The sequence below is a fragment of the Hemicordylus capensis genome, chromosome 1 (genome assembly GCF_027244095.1).
Source record: "Hemicordylus capensis ecotype Gifberg chromosome 1, rHemCap1.1.pri, whole genome shotgun sequence".
Lineage (NCBI taxonomy): Eukaryota > Metazoa > Chordata > Lepidosauria > Squamata > Cordylidae > Hemicordylus > Hemicordylus capensis.
Window position 1 is genome coordinate 124,260,572 of NC_069657.1, and position 19,735 is coordinate 124,280,306.

At 43.5% G+C, this 19,735-nt stretch overlaps 1 protein-coding gene across 9 annotated transcripts in view; it reads right to left on the bottom strand.

The window, feature by feature from the left end:
- Positions 1-14,780, bottom strand: part of ABCC8 (ATP binding cassette subfamily C member 8) — a 155,497-nt gene extending 140,717 nt beyond the window's left edge. For 4 of the 9 annotated variants that reach the window (XM_053283141.1, XM_053283137.1, XM_053283139.1 and 1 more), the window contains exons 1-2: positions 3,079-3,613; positions 543-684 (exon numbers count right to left, since the gene is read on the bottom strand). In XM_053283141.1, the coding sequence (XP_053139116.1) occupies positions 543-684; positions 3,079-3,226 (290 nt within the window). In that variant the 5' untranslated portion in view covers positions 3,227-3,613. Of the gene's footprint in view, positions 1-542; positions 685-2,612; positions 2,805-3,078; positions 3,626-14,674 lie in introns of those variants that run through there. The other 5 variants (XR_008313008.1, XM_053283142.1, XM_053283140.1 and 2 more) reach the window with 5 other exon arrangements.
- Positions 14,781-19,735: the final 4,955 nt, after the last annotated feature.

Consider the following 19,735-nt stretch of genomic DNA (forward strand, 5'->3'; position numbering starts at 1 on the left):
TCTGCTTGCAGAAGTGTACCTTTGAATCTAAACTAATATTTTTTTATTTAATTAGCACTTTGTGTAAATAAAACCAGCTTTCATAGTGCTATTGGCTGAAATTATCAGACTCTCCAACTTCAGTTATTTAAAAATCTGTGTCATGATTTGTGGTGGGGGATGGGAAGTGGAGTCTGAGGCATCATGTGTACATTAGGGACTTTTTTCAGCTGCACTGCCTGGTCAGATACACTGTCATACAGAATCTTTTCTTGTCTATTTGGGGGGCTTCCTTTAGCCCATAGCAACTGAAAAGGATGGTGCACATTTTTGGAAGAGAACTAGCAAGCATGATAGAACTAATTGACTAAAATAATCAGGGGTGTGTGTATGTGTACACATTCTTGGCAAGGTCTTTGGAATATCTGACACAACGTCTGTAGGTTAATCACTACAAACACAGCTGACATTTCTAACAAGCGGAATGGTCAAGATGAAAATGTGCCAAACAAATTGCAAGCAACTCCATGAAGAAAAACAGTTTACTCCATGTATGTACTTACCCATCTGATACTATGCCCTCAGCTATTTCACACACCAGCACAAACAAAAGAATGAAAGTTAGGATCCAGCGTAAATTATGACCAGGAAAATGAAGCCAGGTGCTATGATGGATATGAACCTTGGAGCTTTGACTTCCCCATCCTATACGTAACAAAACAAATCATTAGTATAATGTGGATTTTGAACACACAACAACAGGTTCTGGTCTTTTCTGAACTGGAAACAGAAATAGTGTTCCTATGCAATGGAAACAAAATTAGAGAAAGAAAAAAGTGATCACAAATACATGGTTAAACAGACAATTTTGTTACTGATATTGCATAGCCATTAAACATCTTAATTGCAAAGCACAACATTAAGAGCACAGGATGATTATATGGCAGACACAAAATCAAAGATCTTGAATATTAATGCTTTACTTTAGTAAATACTAAATCAAAGATGGAATTTTTCGCATAAGTTAAAACTACAGTTTGTACTGCCACTGAAATCCCTTTCCAATAACAACAACGGGCTATCAACTCTGCACATAATATACAGTGGCAGGGGGTGGAAATTCCTTGGTCAAGGAGGGACAGACATACTGTTGTTCATTCCCCTAACTTGAGGTATGCTTGGGTCTACCCTGTCTTGAGATAGATTGGCAGATCTTTTTCTTCTCAGCTGTTGTAGCATCCACTGGAGTAGCAGCTAAAAGCTCCTAGATAATAAGACAATTTCTACTGGTTCTCAGGAGGGGAAAATGGACTTTTCTTACAATCCTTTGTCTTAATTAAATGCTGGTTAAAGGAAATCACTGTCAAAGACTTTTGATTTGAAGCATGTTTAGTGAACATAAAACTTCTTTAAAATATCCTACAAGGTGTTTTTTTAAGCAAAGGATCCACAAGTTAACTAGGGAGTGCAAACATCTGTTAAAACTATGAAGAGATTTTGTTCAAGCTAGTTATTATATACTGTGAATTATATTATTGGATTCTTTTTATTTTGGATAATTTTTGAGATTTATGATAAATGTTATGAGATAAATGTTGATTGAGATATTATAGAATAAAAATAGTATATTGTACTCAATATAGTATATTTGATCTTCCTCAATATATACATATTTTTAGGTGACAGAGAAGGCTTCCAGGGAAAGGGGAAGTTGGTATACACACACAAATACACCAGTGCAGTTTTTGTCTGGAAGTACTGGTGCTATACTGGTGCTTCTCTTGTTGCACTGGTGCTTCATTAGTCAGGTTGTCAGTCACTAATTATTACATAGGTTTAGATAGTGAGAGGAAAGAGTCACATAACTCATCACTAGTTATATCACAAATATATCCAGAAGCTGGAAGTGCCACTTGTACAACCACAAACCACACAGCAACCACAACAGAAATGAATGCGTAGTCTGGAAGAAAATGAACATTGTCTCAGGTGCTTTGACTGATCAAATAAATAAATCTTCTCTAAACTGGAGAAAAACTTAAGCGCAACAAATGAGAAACAAATGCCCACTTATATGATAAAATGATCAGGCGGAAGTATAGTATATTGTAAATTATCATACTAAGGAAATTGCCAGTGATACTGAATTTGTGCTTCTTCACATGTATTTCCCCTACATATATATATTTTAGGAGTTCTCTGTGAAGTCTGAGAGAATACTAGATATTTAATTTCTAGTGTTATGGATTATGTGGCCTAGGAATCTGATTACAACAAACTATTTCATTAAAAGTTCCAGTGGTTGTATTCAAATATGTGACTGGACTACTTGTACCTCTAAAGCTTGGCAGTGATGGTGTAAACTAATTCTAAACTAATAGCAAGAGTGCATACAAAGAGTCTGCAACTAAGACATAAATGCTGTGATTTAAAAGATACCTGGTCAACTGCAGCATTGTATGTATGTATTTTCTTATTATTTCCTCTGCTTAATGAAACCCTTATTTCCCCCCACCACCACACCATCTCTAAACCACCAAAACTTGCTTGACTTTACCAAGTCCTCTAAGAGGCACAACTCTAATTTGTTTATGGCATTTAACAGCTAAGCAACAACATTGGGTTGATTTTACCAAATCTGGTAGCGATCCAATTCTTTGCAATGGCAATTTATGACTTTCTCAAGCACATTTATAAAAAGGAGGTAAAAGAAACCGGCTTCTTCTAATGGTCTTCCTTTGAGCACGGTCTTTCGCCTTTTGACAGAAGGGGCTGCAGGAAAAACCAGGTCAGCTTCATTTCGCAAATGTGCCTATGCCCCCGGTCTTTGCCACTTCTCTGGTCTTGTTGGATGAATTGCTCAGCCGCTCAGACTAGAGCGCTGCAATGCAGGACAGGCGGGGGATGCCTTGAGGGGCAGACAGTTCGAGGAACAGAGAGGTGGGGGGAATCCTGAGGGAGAGGAAGAAGGGGAAAGGAAGGGGAAACTACTCGCAAGCCAGCGAGTGGTCTCTGTGCGAAGCAAACGGCGGAGGCAACCCCCACGCGTTAGTCTACAACACGCCCTCCTCCTCCCCCACTTCGCCGAGCTCCACTCACCTATGAAAAGGATGGGGAAGGTGATGAAAAGCAGGAAGACGTGAGGCACCAAGTTGAGCGCGTCCACGAAGCAGCCGTTGTTAAGCACCCCGTCGTTCACCTTGTAGGCAGCCGAGTTGTTCTCGCTGCCACAGAAAGCCAAGGACATGGTGGAGGAGCCGGGCGCGGCGGCAAGGGGAGGCCGGGCATGCACAGTGCACAACACATACACACGAGCGCGCGCGGTTGAAGGTGACTGCTTTCGGCCAGGGAGGACTCTCCCACTTCGTGGGGCACTCCCACGCCTCTCTACCTGAGGCACCCCGCTAACCACCTGGCCCCCGGATGCAGCACAGAGCGCGCAGTGAGAAGGCGGCCAGCGGTGCCCCGCGCGAGCGCGCGCGCGCGCTGGATGGAATAAAAGGCTTGCTGGAGCGCGTGGAAGCCCTCCTTCCGCCCCAGCCGAAGAAGACGGCAAGGTGGGCGTCGGAGGGCAGATGCGGCGCGTTCCAGCTAATCTGGGAAGAAGCCTCTCGAGCTGTGGCAAGAGCAGCGGAGGAGAGGACGCGTCTGCCTCCTCTTCAGCAGTCACTGAGCTGGGAAAGAAGCCGCCGTGCAGTACTTAAGGAGCCGCCTCCGCTCCTCGGGCAAAGCTGCAGTTCTCGGGGTCAAAGCCGGAGGCTGCCTCGTCGTGTGTGCGTGGGAAACAGGGGTCTCTTTTGTTTGTAAATATTTTTTAACCCAGCCACCTCTCCACTTTGGCTGGGTTATCGAGGGAAATGCTTCGCTCTCTATCATTCCCTTGGCCGGAGCCCAGCTAAAGTCCAGCCTTCCTTTAGAAAAACAAAGGCGAGCGAAATAGCCTGCCTGAGATACAACTGGGATATTGGGGATGGGGCACAAGCCTTTAGGAAGCAGACTGGCAAAAGGAAGACACTGTGGCTGATTTGTGCTTGTCGCGGCGAAAGGAGAGGTTTAGAAAAGCTCAAGGTTCTGAACGTCTCTCTTCTCCACCAATATTAAAAGTACAGACGCTGCTTTGCCCTTTTTGCATCTGGTTACCCTACTTCAAAAAGATCCAGTTCAGACAAGAAGCCTCTTAGTGATCCCTTGAAAATGCACATTCCAATGAAATACAATTCAGTGGAATATTATTCCATGGAGCAAGGAATGTAAGGTTTTCACCATGCTACTGGCTCAGCGGGATATGACTTGACTAGCAAGTCAGAGGTTGCCGGTTAGAATCCCCGCTGGTCTGTTTCCCAGAAACACCTATATTGGGCAGCAGTGACTTAGGAAGATGCTGAAAGGCATCATCTCATACTGTGAGAGAGGAGGCAATGGTGAACCCTTCCTATATTCTACCAAAGACAACCACAGGGCTCTGTGGTCACCAGGAGTTGACACCAACTTGACAGCACAACCTTTCCTTTCCAACCACAGCTGGGGGTAGCAATTGTCCTGGGACCCCACACATGGAGGGGCTAGGGGGAAAAGTATGGCTGAGTATTGGAAATGATCAGATCAATGCTTTCCATTGAAGGCAGTCAGAGGCGTAACTAGGGAAAACGGCGCCCGGGGCAAGCACTGAAATGGCACCCCCCCACACATACTACATTATACTTAGGTTTTTCCTCACAAGCGCCCGCCGCCGCCGCCAATTCTCGGGCGGCGTGGAAGGGACCTCTTGTGGGGGAGGGGGTGCCGACGCACTCCCTTGACTGCTGCAGCACAGCTGCACTGAGCAGGAAACATTTGTATTAACAAAATTTTTTTAAAAAAATTAAAAATATATATTTTTTATCATGGCGGCGCCCCCCACGTGACCAGAAAAGATGGTGCCCGGGGCACGTGCCCCCCCTGCCCCCCCTATAGTTACGCCTCTGAAGGCAGTAAAACCAATCAGTTAAAAAATAACTCCAGGCTCAAGAGTTATGTATTTCAATATTTCAGATTATTACATAGACACAGGATGCAGTGTTGATGTAATATGTCACACACGGCAGAACATAATGTTTGTACTGATGTGCAAGAGCACTGTTGTGCAAGTGCAAAATTTGTGTGAATGGAGTTGTGTGACAATGCAGCTGTCACATAACTCAAAATGTTTTGAGTGTTTCAATCATAGGGAACAATGGTGAAACTCAAAACACCCCGTTGTTCCTCATAGGTAACTCCTAGGAACACCAAAGTGTGTTGCGTGGTAGGGCATGAGGGGTGCTACCTACCAGCCAACCCACAATGAAATGTGGTTCAACCTACAGTGAAATGGGCAGTCAGGTGTTTTAAAACAAATTTTTAACCTTTCTCCCAACCCCCACAGGAACCTATGGGGGGGATTTGTTTTAAATTGCCCATCTCTTTTGTGGGTTAGGTGGTAGGTAGTAGGGATGTGCAAACTGCTTGACATCGAATGGCCCAGCTCAAGGGCTCAACATCAAAATGGCCTCAAGCTGGACCGACCCTGGTTCAGTTCAAGGTCAAGCTGAACCCCCACCCCCTCCAGGGTCATGAACTGGCATCATGCAGGTGTCCATTGCACATGCACAGTGGCCTAAACAATGACTGCCACCACTTCACAGAGGCCCAGATTGGGCCAAAATGCACCCAAACAGGGCTATTTTGAGACTGGGGGGAGGATGGCGGGGGGGGGAGACTGCTGGAGACACCTGCAGCTGTGGCAGCACCCCCTGGAGGCAGTGAGTCCTTAAACATTATTTATTTTGTTCAAACCCCCAAACGGGCTTGAATTAGAACTGAGCTGGGGGGTGTTTTGGGGTATACAAAAATGAACATGCCTAAGTCTAGTTCCCTCGCCCTCCGATTCAAGTCTGGTTCAGGCAAACCAGTTTTGTGCATCCCCTTAGTAGGTAGCACCCAAGTTTAAAGATCTTTCTGGAACCATGCTGCCACCGCATGTTTGAAAGACCTGTTGTCCGACTGGTTTGAAGGTGGGGGGATACCTTTAATGACTTAGGAGGGTGCACTCCCCCCCCCACTGTGTTTCCCCCTGCCAGTGCTGCAGTGTAAAAGGGTCTGGTGGGTGGCAACGTACCTCCCTGCCACCCTGTTGCCTCCTCAGATGCGCACTGGGTACTTATGGTCACCTCCTCCAGTCCAAGGAGGAAATGGGGCACCAGGGAGGTATGCCAGAGTCTTTTACACTGCAGTGCTGGTGGGGAAAACATGGGGGGGGGATGTACCCTCCCCGTCCCCTGCTGGTTCTGTGCATATCCTTACAGGGCACCTCCAAAGAGTAACAGATTCACAAAGCCACCTCTCTGCATCTCCTTCAGATCTAGTTTGCTGCTGCACCTGGAGGTCCAGTGGACAAGGCTGGAAAATATTTACTCCCTCCAGCTTATCCATCCAGGTCTCCCTTATGCACTCCTGTTATTAAAATTCATTTTTGGACTGTCTGGACACCCTAAGGGACACTCCTTCAAGAGATGCCTGGCATGGAAATATCCAAGTTTGTGTGCAGTATGGTCCAGGAAGGAATAGTATTTTACACTCACTCAAGCCAAAGAGTAGCTTAGGGAGTCAGTTACATATGGAAGCATAGTGATGGTTTCCTAGATATTTGGGGGTTTGCAAAAGGCCCCCTGACATCGGAAACAGACATCCCCACACAGCTGCTCTTAGCTATTCCCAAGACTTGCAGGCTTAGACCTCCATTGCCTGTCAAATTTCTAGCATGTTTCTTCATTCCTTCACATTTTTCCTTCAGGCAGCAACTCCACTGAATCATCTCCTCCAGATCCACCTAAATCCAAAGGCAAACAGGAGAGCCAGCGTGGTGTAGTGGTTAGAGTGCTGGACTAGGACCGGGGAGACCCGAGTTCAAATCCCCATTCAGCCATGAAAATTAGCTGGGTGACTCTGGGCCAGTCACATCTCTCTCAGCCTAACCTACTTCATAGGGTTGTTGTGAAAGAGAAACTCAAGTATGTAGTACACCGCTCTGGGCTCCTTGGAGGAAGAGTGGGATATAAATGTAATAATAATAATAATACCTTCCTGATACCAATTTTGAGTATCAAGACCAGCCCATCCTTTTGTTTTGTGTCCCAGAAACCAGTTTTAACCATTCGGACAAGCTATCTAAAATCTTTTAAATTCTATTTTTCTCCTTTTTGATGCCATTCTTCTATTGTCCTACATGGGAAGCACTTTCAGATTAATCAGAAACTGGGGGATTTTTGCAGTGCCATGAAGTGCCCCACTGTACATTTTAAACTATGCCCACTGGACCCTCCTAAAGTGTGCAATCTTTGGGATTCATTCTGAAGATTGTTGTCCTTGCGGTCCTCTCATTGTGCCTCAGTGTCCTTCCTCTGAGATCTGGCTTATCTGTTCTTCACCTTGGACAGACTGCCCTGGTGTACTCCTTCCTTCCTTTCTGCTCCCTGGAATCTATTATGTTTCATTCCCAATGTCTTCCTCCCATCCTCAGTATGAATCAGTATTCCCTCTAACAGGAATACCCAGAATCCCCAAGCTATTGCAGCTGGGGATTCTGGGAGTTGTAGTCAACATTTGGGAATCCCCGTTAGAGGAAACACTGGTATAAATGTGTGTGTATGAATGAGAAGATGTGGAAAGGAATCCAACCAGCTAGGCTAAAAGGTTTCCCTGAGTTCTATATTTTTCCAGATCAGTGGGACTGGGGTACATCCCCAATCTCCAGGGAAATGGTGGTCAATCAAAATAATAATAATAATAATAATAATAATAATAATAATAATTATTATTATTATTCCTCCACAGATTAAAAAAGGGGTCTCCATAGGCCAAATGGTCTGCTCCAAGAGACTGGAGACTCATGAGAAAAGAGATGCTCAAGGAGAAGGAAGCCATCTAAGCATAAGTTGCCTCCCTTATAAGAGTTTTAATCATGTATGACACTCTTGTAAGTCCAGAAACTCATCAGTGTGAGAGCCACAGTCAGATCGAATGTGTCTGCAGGCTAAGCAGCACAATGACACCATGTTGCTTGGTTTGAGTATTAGGGCTTTTACTGTCCAGCCTCAGATGGCTTTTAGGTGAATTTCCCCTTCTAGCAGCCTCGGAGCAACATCACTTTATCTCCCGGTGAACCGTGGCCATCTCCACCAACTATCTTCCTGGATTGCTAAATCCCCCTAAGTCTGAAAATGCCCTCTATTCTGTTCATAGCACACACCTGGGAGCCAGGAAGTGCCCTTCTCTTGGGCACCTAGTCCCAGGAATCACTGCTTCCACTTCATTAGCAACGTCAAACTGCAGCCAGGAAGCCAAGCTACAGCCTGGCATCAGAACTCAGGAGCAGTTTCTCCACAACCTTTCCTAATGAGTTCACTAGAGTCTGTTCAGGTTCCTCTTTCAAATTGCCCCTGCTCTCTTCCTTGGAAGCCCAGTGGGCTGATCTGAATCTCTCCAGGTTTGGTTTGGTTTTTTAAACTTCTAAGCTTCTTTCCTCAACCTACCAACAGGGTTGGGCTGCCTCATCTCCCCAAGGTTGGTTGATCTTCTCTGCCTCTAACTTCCACTGTTCTTCCCCCCCAATCCTTTGTTGTTTGTTAAGCCAAAGTAATTTGGGCCTTATAACCCTACTAACCTGGCAAAGAGGCACCTTTTTAACATGGTGATTCTTTTTATTTAGTAGGGGGAGGATAACTGGCCCTATCCACCCAAGCACAGAACCTCCAGTGATTGTTGTTGGTATCTATCTTATGTTTCTTTTTAGATTGTAAGCCCTTTGGGGACAGGGAGCCATCTTCTTATTTATTTATTATTTCTATGTAAACTCCTTTGGAAATGTTTGTTGAAAAGTAGTATATAAATGTTTATTGTTATTGCTGTTGTCTTCATCAGTCCTTTGCTTCTCCTCATTCATTTAGGTTCCCTCTTTAACCTTGCTCTGCTAGCCTTGTGGAAGGCCAGATGGGCTCAATTTTTCTCAATGGGTTTCCCAAACCCATTCGGGTAGCCCTGTCTAATAGTCCACTCCCTCCTGTGGTGCTCTAGTCAAACCCAAATGGTTTCATTTTCCTGTTGTCTCCATGTTTGTCTTGCACCTTCCTCTGGTGCCTTGAATGACCCCAACCGACTTTTATTACCCTAACTCATTCGTGTCCTAATTCTTCCACCTTCTCCTCCCCTATGGATCTCTGTACCAACACTTCTCTCTCAATCTGATTCAGATATTATATTGTCTGTTCTATCTTCCCCCATCATCCTTCCTCCACTTCCCTTATCCCCTGCTCTATCTAGTACAACACTCATATCGTCAAACATTTGACTCATATAGTCAAATGATTAAATATGATCATTTAAATAGGCAGGTAATTAAAGTGAAGGTTAAACAATAGTGCCCAGACATACATTTCATCTTGTATGTTCTGTGTCATGTGGGAATGCCCTGTGTAGTCATATTATTAAAGCTTTTCTCTATAATCAATAAAATATATTTTTGTTCAGATTTTAAGCTGCACATGTCAATTCTTTATGGGAGGACAACCTGGTTATAACTGTTCCATGGTTCCCAAAAGGGAAACAACAGCACCTCTTTGTAACACTCCAGGTTGGCTTGCTCATCTGGAATGTATGGGGCAAAATATATTCATGGGAAAGTCATCCGCTTCTCCCTATTACCTTTTTTTTCCTGGCAGTGTTAACAAGGTACTACATTTAAAGGCTGGGATTCATACAAGCCATAAACTAGAAAGATATAGGATCACGAGAGAAAAGCTGTGAAATAATTAGGAGATTGTTTCCACAATAGTATAAAGACACAAGTATTTGACAGGCTTTATGATTATCTTGCACTTTTAGGTAGCCTTTCAAGAGCAGGATATGTAAGGATCAGATCCTGCTCTGTTAAATTTAAAGAGAGCTATAATGAACTTCAGAGAGTTCAGATCCAATGTAATCAGAGTTAACAAATTCAACTGGTCATATTACCTTATAAGTTGTATAAATTCAGCACAAAGGTCAGCTCCTAATAAGCAAATTATTCCCTTCTCTTCACATGCAATCATTCATCTTATCCCTAACATGCAATTTCATTTTCTCTCTACTTGATTTATAACACCTCTAGAAAAGAAAGAGGGACTACTGTTCAATTATAAACTGAAGGACTTTGCACATGGCTGGCAAAGAAGTATACAGAATTACCTTAAGACACACCTTACTTGGTGTGTACTATCTTTCTTTTAGCTCTGATCTTTTTGAACAGGGGAAACCTGCTTGAATCCTTTGAGATGGATTCTGTTTCCCTTGACGGAGAACAGAGCCAAGTGTCTGCATGTCTCTTCCCAGTAATAAACTGACACTGAATAGCAGCACTATTCACATGCTATGTTCAACACTCTTACAATGAGTGTACAGATAGTATAATTATTCACACACTACGTTGAATTCAGGTTCAGCAGTATACTTTCTATCTGCTCCCTGCATTTGAAGGGTCTTGTACATAGATTCACTTTTTAAAAGAATGCCGGAACAGTCATCCACACAAACACATATACAAGTGTACACACCCATACAACATAATTAGGTCATTCTCATAACCAAATGTGGAAGGGAAGGCTGGAGAAAAGGCAGGAACCTACCTGCTTCCTCCCACATAATCAGAGCTGTTATTGGGCTCTGCCACCTGCACACCTGCATGAGTGATGTGGCTGTGAGCCCAGCGGCAATTGGGAGAAAGGGAAACAAGCCAGGACCTCCAGGTATCCCACCTCCTGGTATCCCACAATTGCATGAGTAATGGAGTGCATTTAGACAGCTCCGCACTGCCCAGCTCTATAATAAAGATGGCTGCTGGCAGTCCAGGAGCAGCTGCATGGCACAACAGATGACCAGCAAGTTAGGTAGGAGATTGTCATGAGTGAGGTAGGATATAGCGCACATGCCCTCCTACCTCACTTTAAACCTGGGTAGCAAATCAGGGCTACCCAGGGAAGAAGTGGCAGATTCCTGGGGCCCCAGGTGACCAGCCCTACTTGGGGAGGACAGGGCTAGCCTAGTTAGGGATGATCGTGAGAATGGGCTCAGTGTCTGAAAAAGACAGTGCAGAGACAGAAGTTTCTTTTGTAGTCTTTTAACTCTTGATAACAAACATTTTAAGGGCAAAGTGAATTTCTAGGAACAATCCACAGAGAGCAGACAGCACAGAATAGCTCTGCTTTCAGAATGCTATCTTCATGTAGCTGTGTCAGCAAGTTGATTCTATGCTGAAAAGAGATTGTGTGCAGCAATGAGACACAAATATGTGCACAGATTTTAGATAGGTATCATTCTTTCAAACAGTTTTAATTACCATCTAGGTGAAAGACAACCATATATACTGCTGGGGACACAGAGACAGGCATATATACACATGTACATGCACATATACATTATGTTAGGGATACAATATTGACTGCTAGGGATTAAACAATTTGAAGGATCATTTTTAGAAAATATATCACAAGAATATTGGTCCACAGAGGGGACCCAGATGTGCAATGCTAACAAAAAATACGCTTTGTATTGAAGTGTCTTCTGCATCTCTTTCAAATTATTCATTGTCACAATCATTTGATTATTAGTTGTCACAATTGGAGACAGCAAGTTTGGGGCAGTATAGAAATATGTTAATAAATAAATAAAATGTGTTTCAGCCATCACAAAAAATGACAGACCAAAATAACAGCTTTAGACAAGGACATAACAGACAAAATAATCTCTATTCAGCCATAATTTACTTACATTTTAAAGAAAATTCAGTAACAAATACGTAATCAAATTATGTATTCACCATGTGAATTGAAGGCATTTCCCCATTGCTTTCCTGCAGCTAGGGCAAGTTCCACAGCTCTAGAAATCTTTTTTTTCATTTACCAAAATAAATTATATTTTCTGTTGGTTTCCCCATCTGAAACTGGCCCTGAAATCTATTATGTACATGCACAGCAAAATACAGTGTGGGATTTCTTCAATTATCCCATCTGAACAATACAATGATGCTGTAAGTCTGAAAGATACATTGTGATAGCATTCATCCAAAACTTGCAAGTCAGAGCTCTCTTACACTGAGCTTAAGCAGGCCAATTAAATCATTTTCCAGACTGTTATGGAATTTAAACAACATATTGGGCGTTGTTTTGACTCTTGCCAATAGAGAGAAATCTCTTTGTACAAGTGTCCCCGAGGCACTATTTCAGTTCTGAATTACAAGCCAACAATTGCAGTCCCTCAAAATAATTCATGAAAACATGGTATGCTTTGAAGCACAAGGTCAGTTTTATAATATCAAGTATTTTGTTTGATGGCGTTATAGTGAGTCTGTTCACATTTGGCACTCTAACTTTGATGCATCATTGATCTTAAATAAGCATGAATAGTATGTATTTTCATCTCTACTGTTAAGTTTCAGTTCTCAGCATACCTTAGCAGTTCCTACAATGCCCACTAAGATAATTCCGAAAATATTCCAAGTTTTTTGCTTCATAGAAATATAATAAAGAATTCAGGCACAGAGAGTTGCTTCCAAGAGGTTCAGCATCAATGCAATTTGCTTATAATTTTAGAATTTTATTATACTTGATCTAATCACTCAATTTTCAGCTGTGCCTCATCTTAATGACCTTTCTATGTGTCCATACTGGGTAAAATCAAGAATATAAGAACAGCCTTGCTGGATCAGGCCCAAGGCCCATTGAATCCAGCATCCTGATATGCACACAGTGGCCCATCAGATGCCGCTGGGAAGTCCACAGGCAGTTGCTGAGGGCATGCCTTCTCTCCTACTGTTACTCCCCTACAATTGGTGTTCAGAGGCATTCTGCCTCTGAGGCTGAAGGTAGCCCATAGCCCTCAGACTAGTAGCTGTTGATAGATCTCTCCTCAATGAAGGCTGGAGGTAGCCCATAGCCCTCAGACTAGTAGCTGTTGATAGATCTCTCCTCAACGATCTCTCCTCCCCTTTTAAAGCAATTCATGTTGTTGGCTGTCACCACATCTTGTAGCAGATAATTCCAGAAGTTGATTATGCATTGTGTGAAGAAGTACTTCCCCTTGTTGGTCCTAGATTTCTTGGCAATACATTTCATGGGATGACCCCTGGTTCTAGTGTTCTATAGAGTTTATATCCAAGGATAAGGGTGTCCCACTGGTTCTCACTGTTCCACCAGATGTCTGTTATGCCCACTATGTCTATTTCTTTGTTAGCAACCAAGCACTCCAGCTCACTCATCTAGGCTTGGAGGCTTCTGGAATTGGCATATAAGCACCTATGCGCTGAATCTCTTACTTGGTGTGTACTATCTTTCTTTTAGCTCTGATCTTTTTGAACAGCTAGCACCGCCTTCTGTCTGTTCTTTATGCGTTTTTTTCTGAATAATTTACACCCTTGCACTTTAAGGAATGGCATTTGCCCAACTGGATACTGCCCAGCTCCTGTAGACTATTCCCCTGGCATCATTTTAAAAGCTGCTCTGCAACCTTCTTTATTTTAAGCTCTAACAGTCTGGTTCCATCTTGGTTTAAGTGCAGCGCAGCCCATTCATAGAAGCTTTGCTTGCCCCAAAATATATCCTAGTGGCTAACAAATCTAAACCCCTCCTCCCAGCACCAACATCTCATCCACACACCAATGTTTCATCCCATATTGCTGACCCTGTGCATGGAACAGGTAGCATTTCTGAGAATGCTATCTTGGGAGTCCTGGACTTCAATATGCTACCTAGCAGCCTTAACTTGGCTTCCAGGACCTCCTGACTGTTTTTCCCAACATTGTTGGTGCAGACATGCACCATGACAGCTGGTACAGACATGCACCACGACCGCTGGCACTGCCTAACAGCCTATGCTGTTATGCTGCATTATGTCTGCAACCTTTGCACTAGTCAGGCAAGTTGCCGTGCAGTCTACACACAGGTCACATACCCATCTCTCAATACCTCTAATGATTGAATCACCCACTACAAGGAGGCCCCCAAAACCCAGAGGAGTATCCCCTGTGCGAGAGGATATGGGATAATCCACAGAAGGGGTTCCTTCTAAAGGAGCTCAGACTGATGTCCTCTTTCCCCAAGACCTTCATTTTCCTTGATAGCAGAGGAGCTATCAGCCTTGGAGTGGGATGCCTCTACCCAGGAGCATACCTAGGGAAGAGGGGGGCTGTGTTCACCCCTCTCCCCAGCAGCCCCTCAGAGTGAGGGAGATAATGAAGAAAATAGGGAGGAGTGGAGCTGGGGGCCCGTCAGGAGCTGAGGGTGCCAGATTCTTTGAACAGACCCACTCAATTATAGCTACACACCTGCCTCTTCTACATCCCTGAAGGTCTCATCCACATACCTCTCTGAGCTTTTTCAGATCTGCCACCTTGGTCTCAAGGGAACAAACTTGTTCCCTGAGAGCCAGGAGCGCCTTGCACCAAACACACACCCATGACTTCTGCCCATGGAGCACATAGTCATACATTGACATTCTGTGAAATACACTGGGAAGTGCCCCTTCCGCTGTGGGCTTTCTATCTTCATGACTAGCTTTGTTGGCTGTTGGAGACTATTTATTAGAAAGTTAGATCTTAGCTATATTTGTCAGCTATTTAACAGTTTAAACTTCCTTTCCCAAAAGTAGTACCTACCTTCTCTTCCCACTGGGCTCCTTGTGATCACATTTCAGGCTCACAAACACTTCCCCACTAAACTCCAATGCTCTGCTTACTCACTCTGTTCACAAAGCTCTCTGGCCTTCACCTCTTATACAGAGAGTAGGCTTCAAACTGAAACAGGAATGTGGCCCCTCCCAACAGGTGTGACTCACTACAGTCCTAGCTGACTCTTTCCTCTGTCCCTCTCTAGGCAGAGAGAAACAACAACTAAATGCCAAAGAGTCTGCAAAACAAGCCCTGGCAAAAGTTATCTAGGGAAATGTTAGCCCTGGCAAAAAACAAATACAGATACACACACTGGAACTTCTCCCTTAAAGAGAAACCAGCCCCTCAAAATCTCCCCTCCTCCTGTTAGTTTGTTTGATGAAAAAGGGGTTGTTTTGTGTAGAAAGGCTTGCTTACTTCCCGTAATCTGATTTCCAGAGTAGGCTTCAAACTGAAACAGGAATGTGGTTCCCAGGAATGCAGCCACTCGCACCAGGTGTGACTGGCTGCAGCCCTATCTGATTCCTCCCTCTGTCCTTCTCCAGGCAGAAAGAAACATCAACTAAAAGCCAAAGAGTCCCCAAGGCCCAAAGCAAGCCCTGGCAAAAAATAAACCCACACACACACACTGCGACTTCTCCCTTAAAGAGAAACCATTCCCTCAAAATCTCCCCCCTCCTGTTAGTTTGTTGGAAATAAAAGGGTGGTGGTCATTTTGTGTAGACAAGCTTGCTTACCTCCCCGAATCTGCTTGTACTCTTCCCAGAGTAGGCTTCAAACTAGCAACATGTTTTGAGATCCTCACTTGTGTTAGAGTCAATACACTATGAGGTCAAGCATAAAAGAGCTTCGCAAACAGATGGATCTTATAGATGCTAAAGAGACATACAAGAATACGATTTACACAAAACAAAAATACTTTTAGAAAGGCAACAAACCTGATAAATTACAGGCATATCAACTGAGATAGGAACAAGAAAAGAGAAGAGAGGTTGTTTCAAGTGCGGACAAGATGACTGATCAGTTTGTAGAATATTACACTAAATTATACAGAAAAGAAAAGAGAGACCCGGAAGACATTGCAGTTTTTGGAAGAGCTACAGTTATGGCCGTTTACTGACAAACAGAAGAGACTGCTGAATAAACCAATTTCTGAAAAGGAAACAAGAACAGCGTGGTGTAGTGGTTAGAGTGCTGGACTAGGACCGGGGAGACCCGAGTTCAAATCCCCATTCAACCATGAAACTAGCTGGGTGACTCTGGGCCAGTCACTTTTCTCTCACTCTAACCTACTTCACAGGGTTGTTGTGAAAGAGAAACTCAAGTATGTAGTACACTGCTCTGGGCTCCTTGGAGGAAGAGCGGGATATACATGTTAATAATAATAATAATAATAATAATAATAATAATAATAATACCCCACAGTGAGGCACTACCTTGGCATGGTTGTGGGGCTTGCGTGCTCTGAGGAAGGTGAGAGCTATGCCAGAGGTCCAACCATACTGGACAGGTCTCACCAGAGGAACTAGACAAAGAGTGCCTCTCCCATCAACAATATGGTGAGACGTAACTTTAATAAATCTATACCGGATTGGTCGTCACCTGGGTCAACAAGGACCACGCCAGGTGCTGGAGTCCCTGGACATCTGGTGGCAAGTGGGCAACAGGATCTTCAGTTGAGCAACCAGGGCTGGAGACTGCAAGGTTACTGGAAGAAACTTCACTTAATCAGAAGAAATATACAAAAAATACCAACAAGGAAATAATGATCTGCTATTACAAGTCTAGTCCAACTAGAAGAGGTTATTTAAAAAGAATGTACCAAATTTGGAAAGAGAAGCATCCAGATATAGAAATAACAGAACAAAGGCTAGCAGACCAGAGAAGATTCATAATAAGAAATAAAGTATTCACAGAAGTTGAGCTGGAAGAACTGCAAAGAGTAACACAGGCTCAAGATATGGAAGAAGAATTACCATGAACTGGAGAAGTTGCTCAGGCGCAGGTGGAGGAGGTGTTGGAAATAGAGGATGCCACTGTTGCTGAACTGTTTCAAAATCAAAACCAGGCAACCTCCCCTTTGCCTTCACCTCAGAAACCCAAATGCCGTTTAACAGAAAAGCAACAAGAACTAAAGCAAAAAATAACTGAGCACATGAACCAAACAACCACCAGGGTTCGACTTCCAGTGCTAAAAACACTTGCCAAAAACCAACTTGCTCAGGTGTTAAAAAGATACAAATGCTTGCAGAAATAACAACCAATAATTTGCAAGAAACAAACCAACTAATGTACAGTGCAGCAACAATAACAACACAAGAGCTCGGATATAAGATCAGTGGACCTGTAAAAAAAGAAAGTAGTACATCACCTAAATGGAAGATTAGATTAGAAAATAAAATCTCCAGGCTTAGATCAGATGCTAGTAAATTGAAAGATATGAAAGACAAGAAGCTGAAGAATGAAAAAACCAAACAGTATCTTATCCAAAAATACCACCTAGATTCAAGGAAAATTAGAGAAGTCCTGGAAATAATAAAGCAGCAAATAACAACAGCAGTGTCAAAGAAGATTAGCAGATATGAAGCCAGAATTACACAACACAGGCAGAATCTCCAATTCATTTGAATCAGAGACGTTTCTACCAAAGCATAGAAGGAGAAACTGCAAGAAACTTAGAAACACCAAATAAAGAAGAAACAGTGCAATTCTGGGGGAAATTATGGGACAATCCAATAGATTATAATAAAAAAGCAGGCTCAGTGAAAGAGGCTGAAAAATGTAACCAAACAATGCAAGATCTAATAATAACACCAGAATTAATAAGTGAAAGAGCAAAGAAAATTAAAAATTGGACTGCACCAGGCGACGATGAACTGCATGGCTTTGGGTGTAAACACCTAACAAGCCTTCATAAACAATTGTCAAAACAGTTCATTCACATTTTGCAAGAAGGTAATATTGAACAATAGCTAACAACTGGGAAAACTCATCTCATCATGAAAGACCCAGCAAAAGGTGCAGTTCCAAGTAATTATAGACTGATAACCTGCCTGCCAACCATGTTCAAATTACTAACTGGAATAATAGCAGATGAAGTGATGCAACACTTATTAACTAACAAACAGCTTCCAGTTGAACAGAAAGGAAATTGTCCAAACACCAGAGGCACAAAAGACGAGTTGCTGATTGACAAAATGATTTAAGAAAATTGCAAGAGAAGAAAAACCAATCTAAGTGTTGCATGGATTGACTACAAGAAAGCCTTCGATTCATTGCCTCACACATGGATACTAAAATGTTTAGAAACTACTGGTGTCAGCAAAAACATTCAGATATTTATTAAAAAAGCAATGAGCATGTGGAGTACACAGTTAACAATCAATGGCGAGACACTTGGACAGGTTAGCATTAGAAGAGGCATTTTCCAAGGGGACTCACTATCCCCTCTGTTGTTTGTAATCGCCATGACCCCACTTTCACAAATACTAAACAAAACAGGCCTCGGATACCAAATATCTAAAACATCAAGTCAAATCAACCATCTGCTGTACATGGACGATCTGAAGTTGTATGGAAAGTCCCAGTCAGAAATCGAATCACTGCTAAACACTGTCTGTATATTCAGTAGCGATATAGCAATGGAGTTTGGCCTAGACAAGTGTGCTGCATTAATAATGAACAGAGGGAAAATAAGAAAAACAGAAGGAATAGAACTACCCAATGGAAGCAAGATCAAGAACCTGGAAGAGAAAGAACATTACAAATACTTGGGCATTCTCCAGGCTGATAACATTGCACACACTGAAGTTAAAAGAAAAATTGGAAGTGAATACATCAGGAGAGTTAGAAAAATCCTCAAGTCCAAACTCAATGGCGGGAACACCATACATGCCATAAACACCTGGGCTATACCTGTTGTCAGATACACTGCGGGAATAATAGACTGGACCCAGGCTGAGCTAGAGACACTAGATCATAAGACCAGGAAAATAATGACCATCAATCATGCTCTGCACTCCTGCAGTGATGTAGATAGGCTATAGCTTCCTCGCAGTTCAGGTGATGGGCAGGTGATGAGCAGCGGTCATTAATGCCTTCACTGCATGCCCACACAGATGGTGGCGGGGCAAAAGCTGAAGCCAGGAGTGGGAGGACTTCCGCCTCCCACATCCCAGGATGTGCCATGCGATGAGCAAGGTCGCTGCTCACATTAAAGAAGCCATCACGCTTGGCACGGCTGAGAATTTCTCCCGGTTTGCTGCCTGAAATGGCAGTTGGCTGAGGGGGAGCCTTTTAACCCAGTGGCAATCATTCTTATGGTCACTTGCTGAAGTTAAACGAACCTCACGTTCATTTAACCTCATCTAAAGGCTGTGTTTAAAAGTGAGGGAAGGAGGGAAGGCAGCCGAGAGGGTTTGGGGAAAGCAGGAGGGAGCAGCTGGTCAAGAGAACTGGCAGAAGGAGAGGGGATAAAGAGGAAGGAAACCCCAAAGAGTTCGGGGAACTGTGGGGGGGGGGAACAGGAAGAACTGGCAGGGACAGCAAGGAAAGTCAGGAGTTTGGGTAAGGCAAGAGGGAGGGAGGAGCCAGTCAGGAAAACCACTAGGAGACCAGAAGTGGAAAGGAGAGTCCGAAAGAGTTCAGGAAAGAGGAGAAGGAGAAGTCAGTTGATTAAACTTGGCAAACGCAGGGGAAAACGTCTTCTTTTACTATGGAGGGAGAGCTGGCAGCCAGCAACCCTGTGAAAGGTATCCAAGGGCTAGACTATGTGAATGCTGGAAGGCTTCTGGGAACCAGAAGGTGCAGGTGGAAAAGGAAGTGGCTGGGAGCCACGAAGGTCATTGGGGTTGAAGTGGTTAGGCTTCAGTGGGGGAGAAGGGAAGGAACAAAGGGGCTGTGTGGACAAGTCCCCTATTGCTAGTGAAGACATCCAATTGATGTCCTTGGCTGGTGGATTCAGCCAAAGGGCTTTACCCTAGGCTCTAGCTCTCCCTCTAGATCTGATAAAATCTCCTGATCTAACTTGATAAGTCATAAGTGGGGATG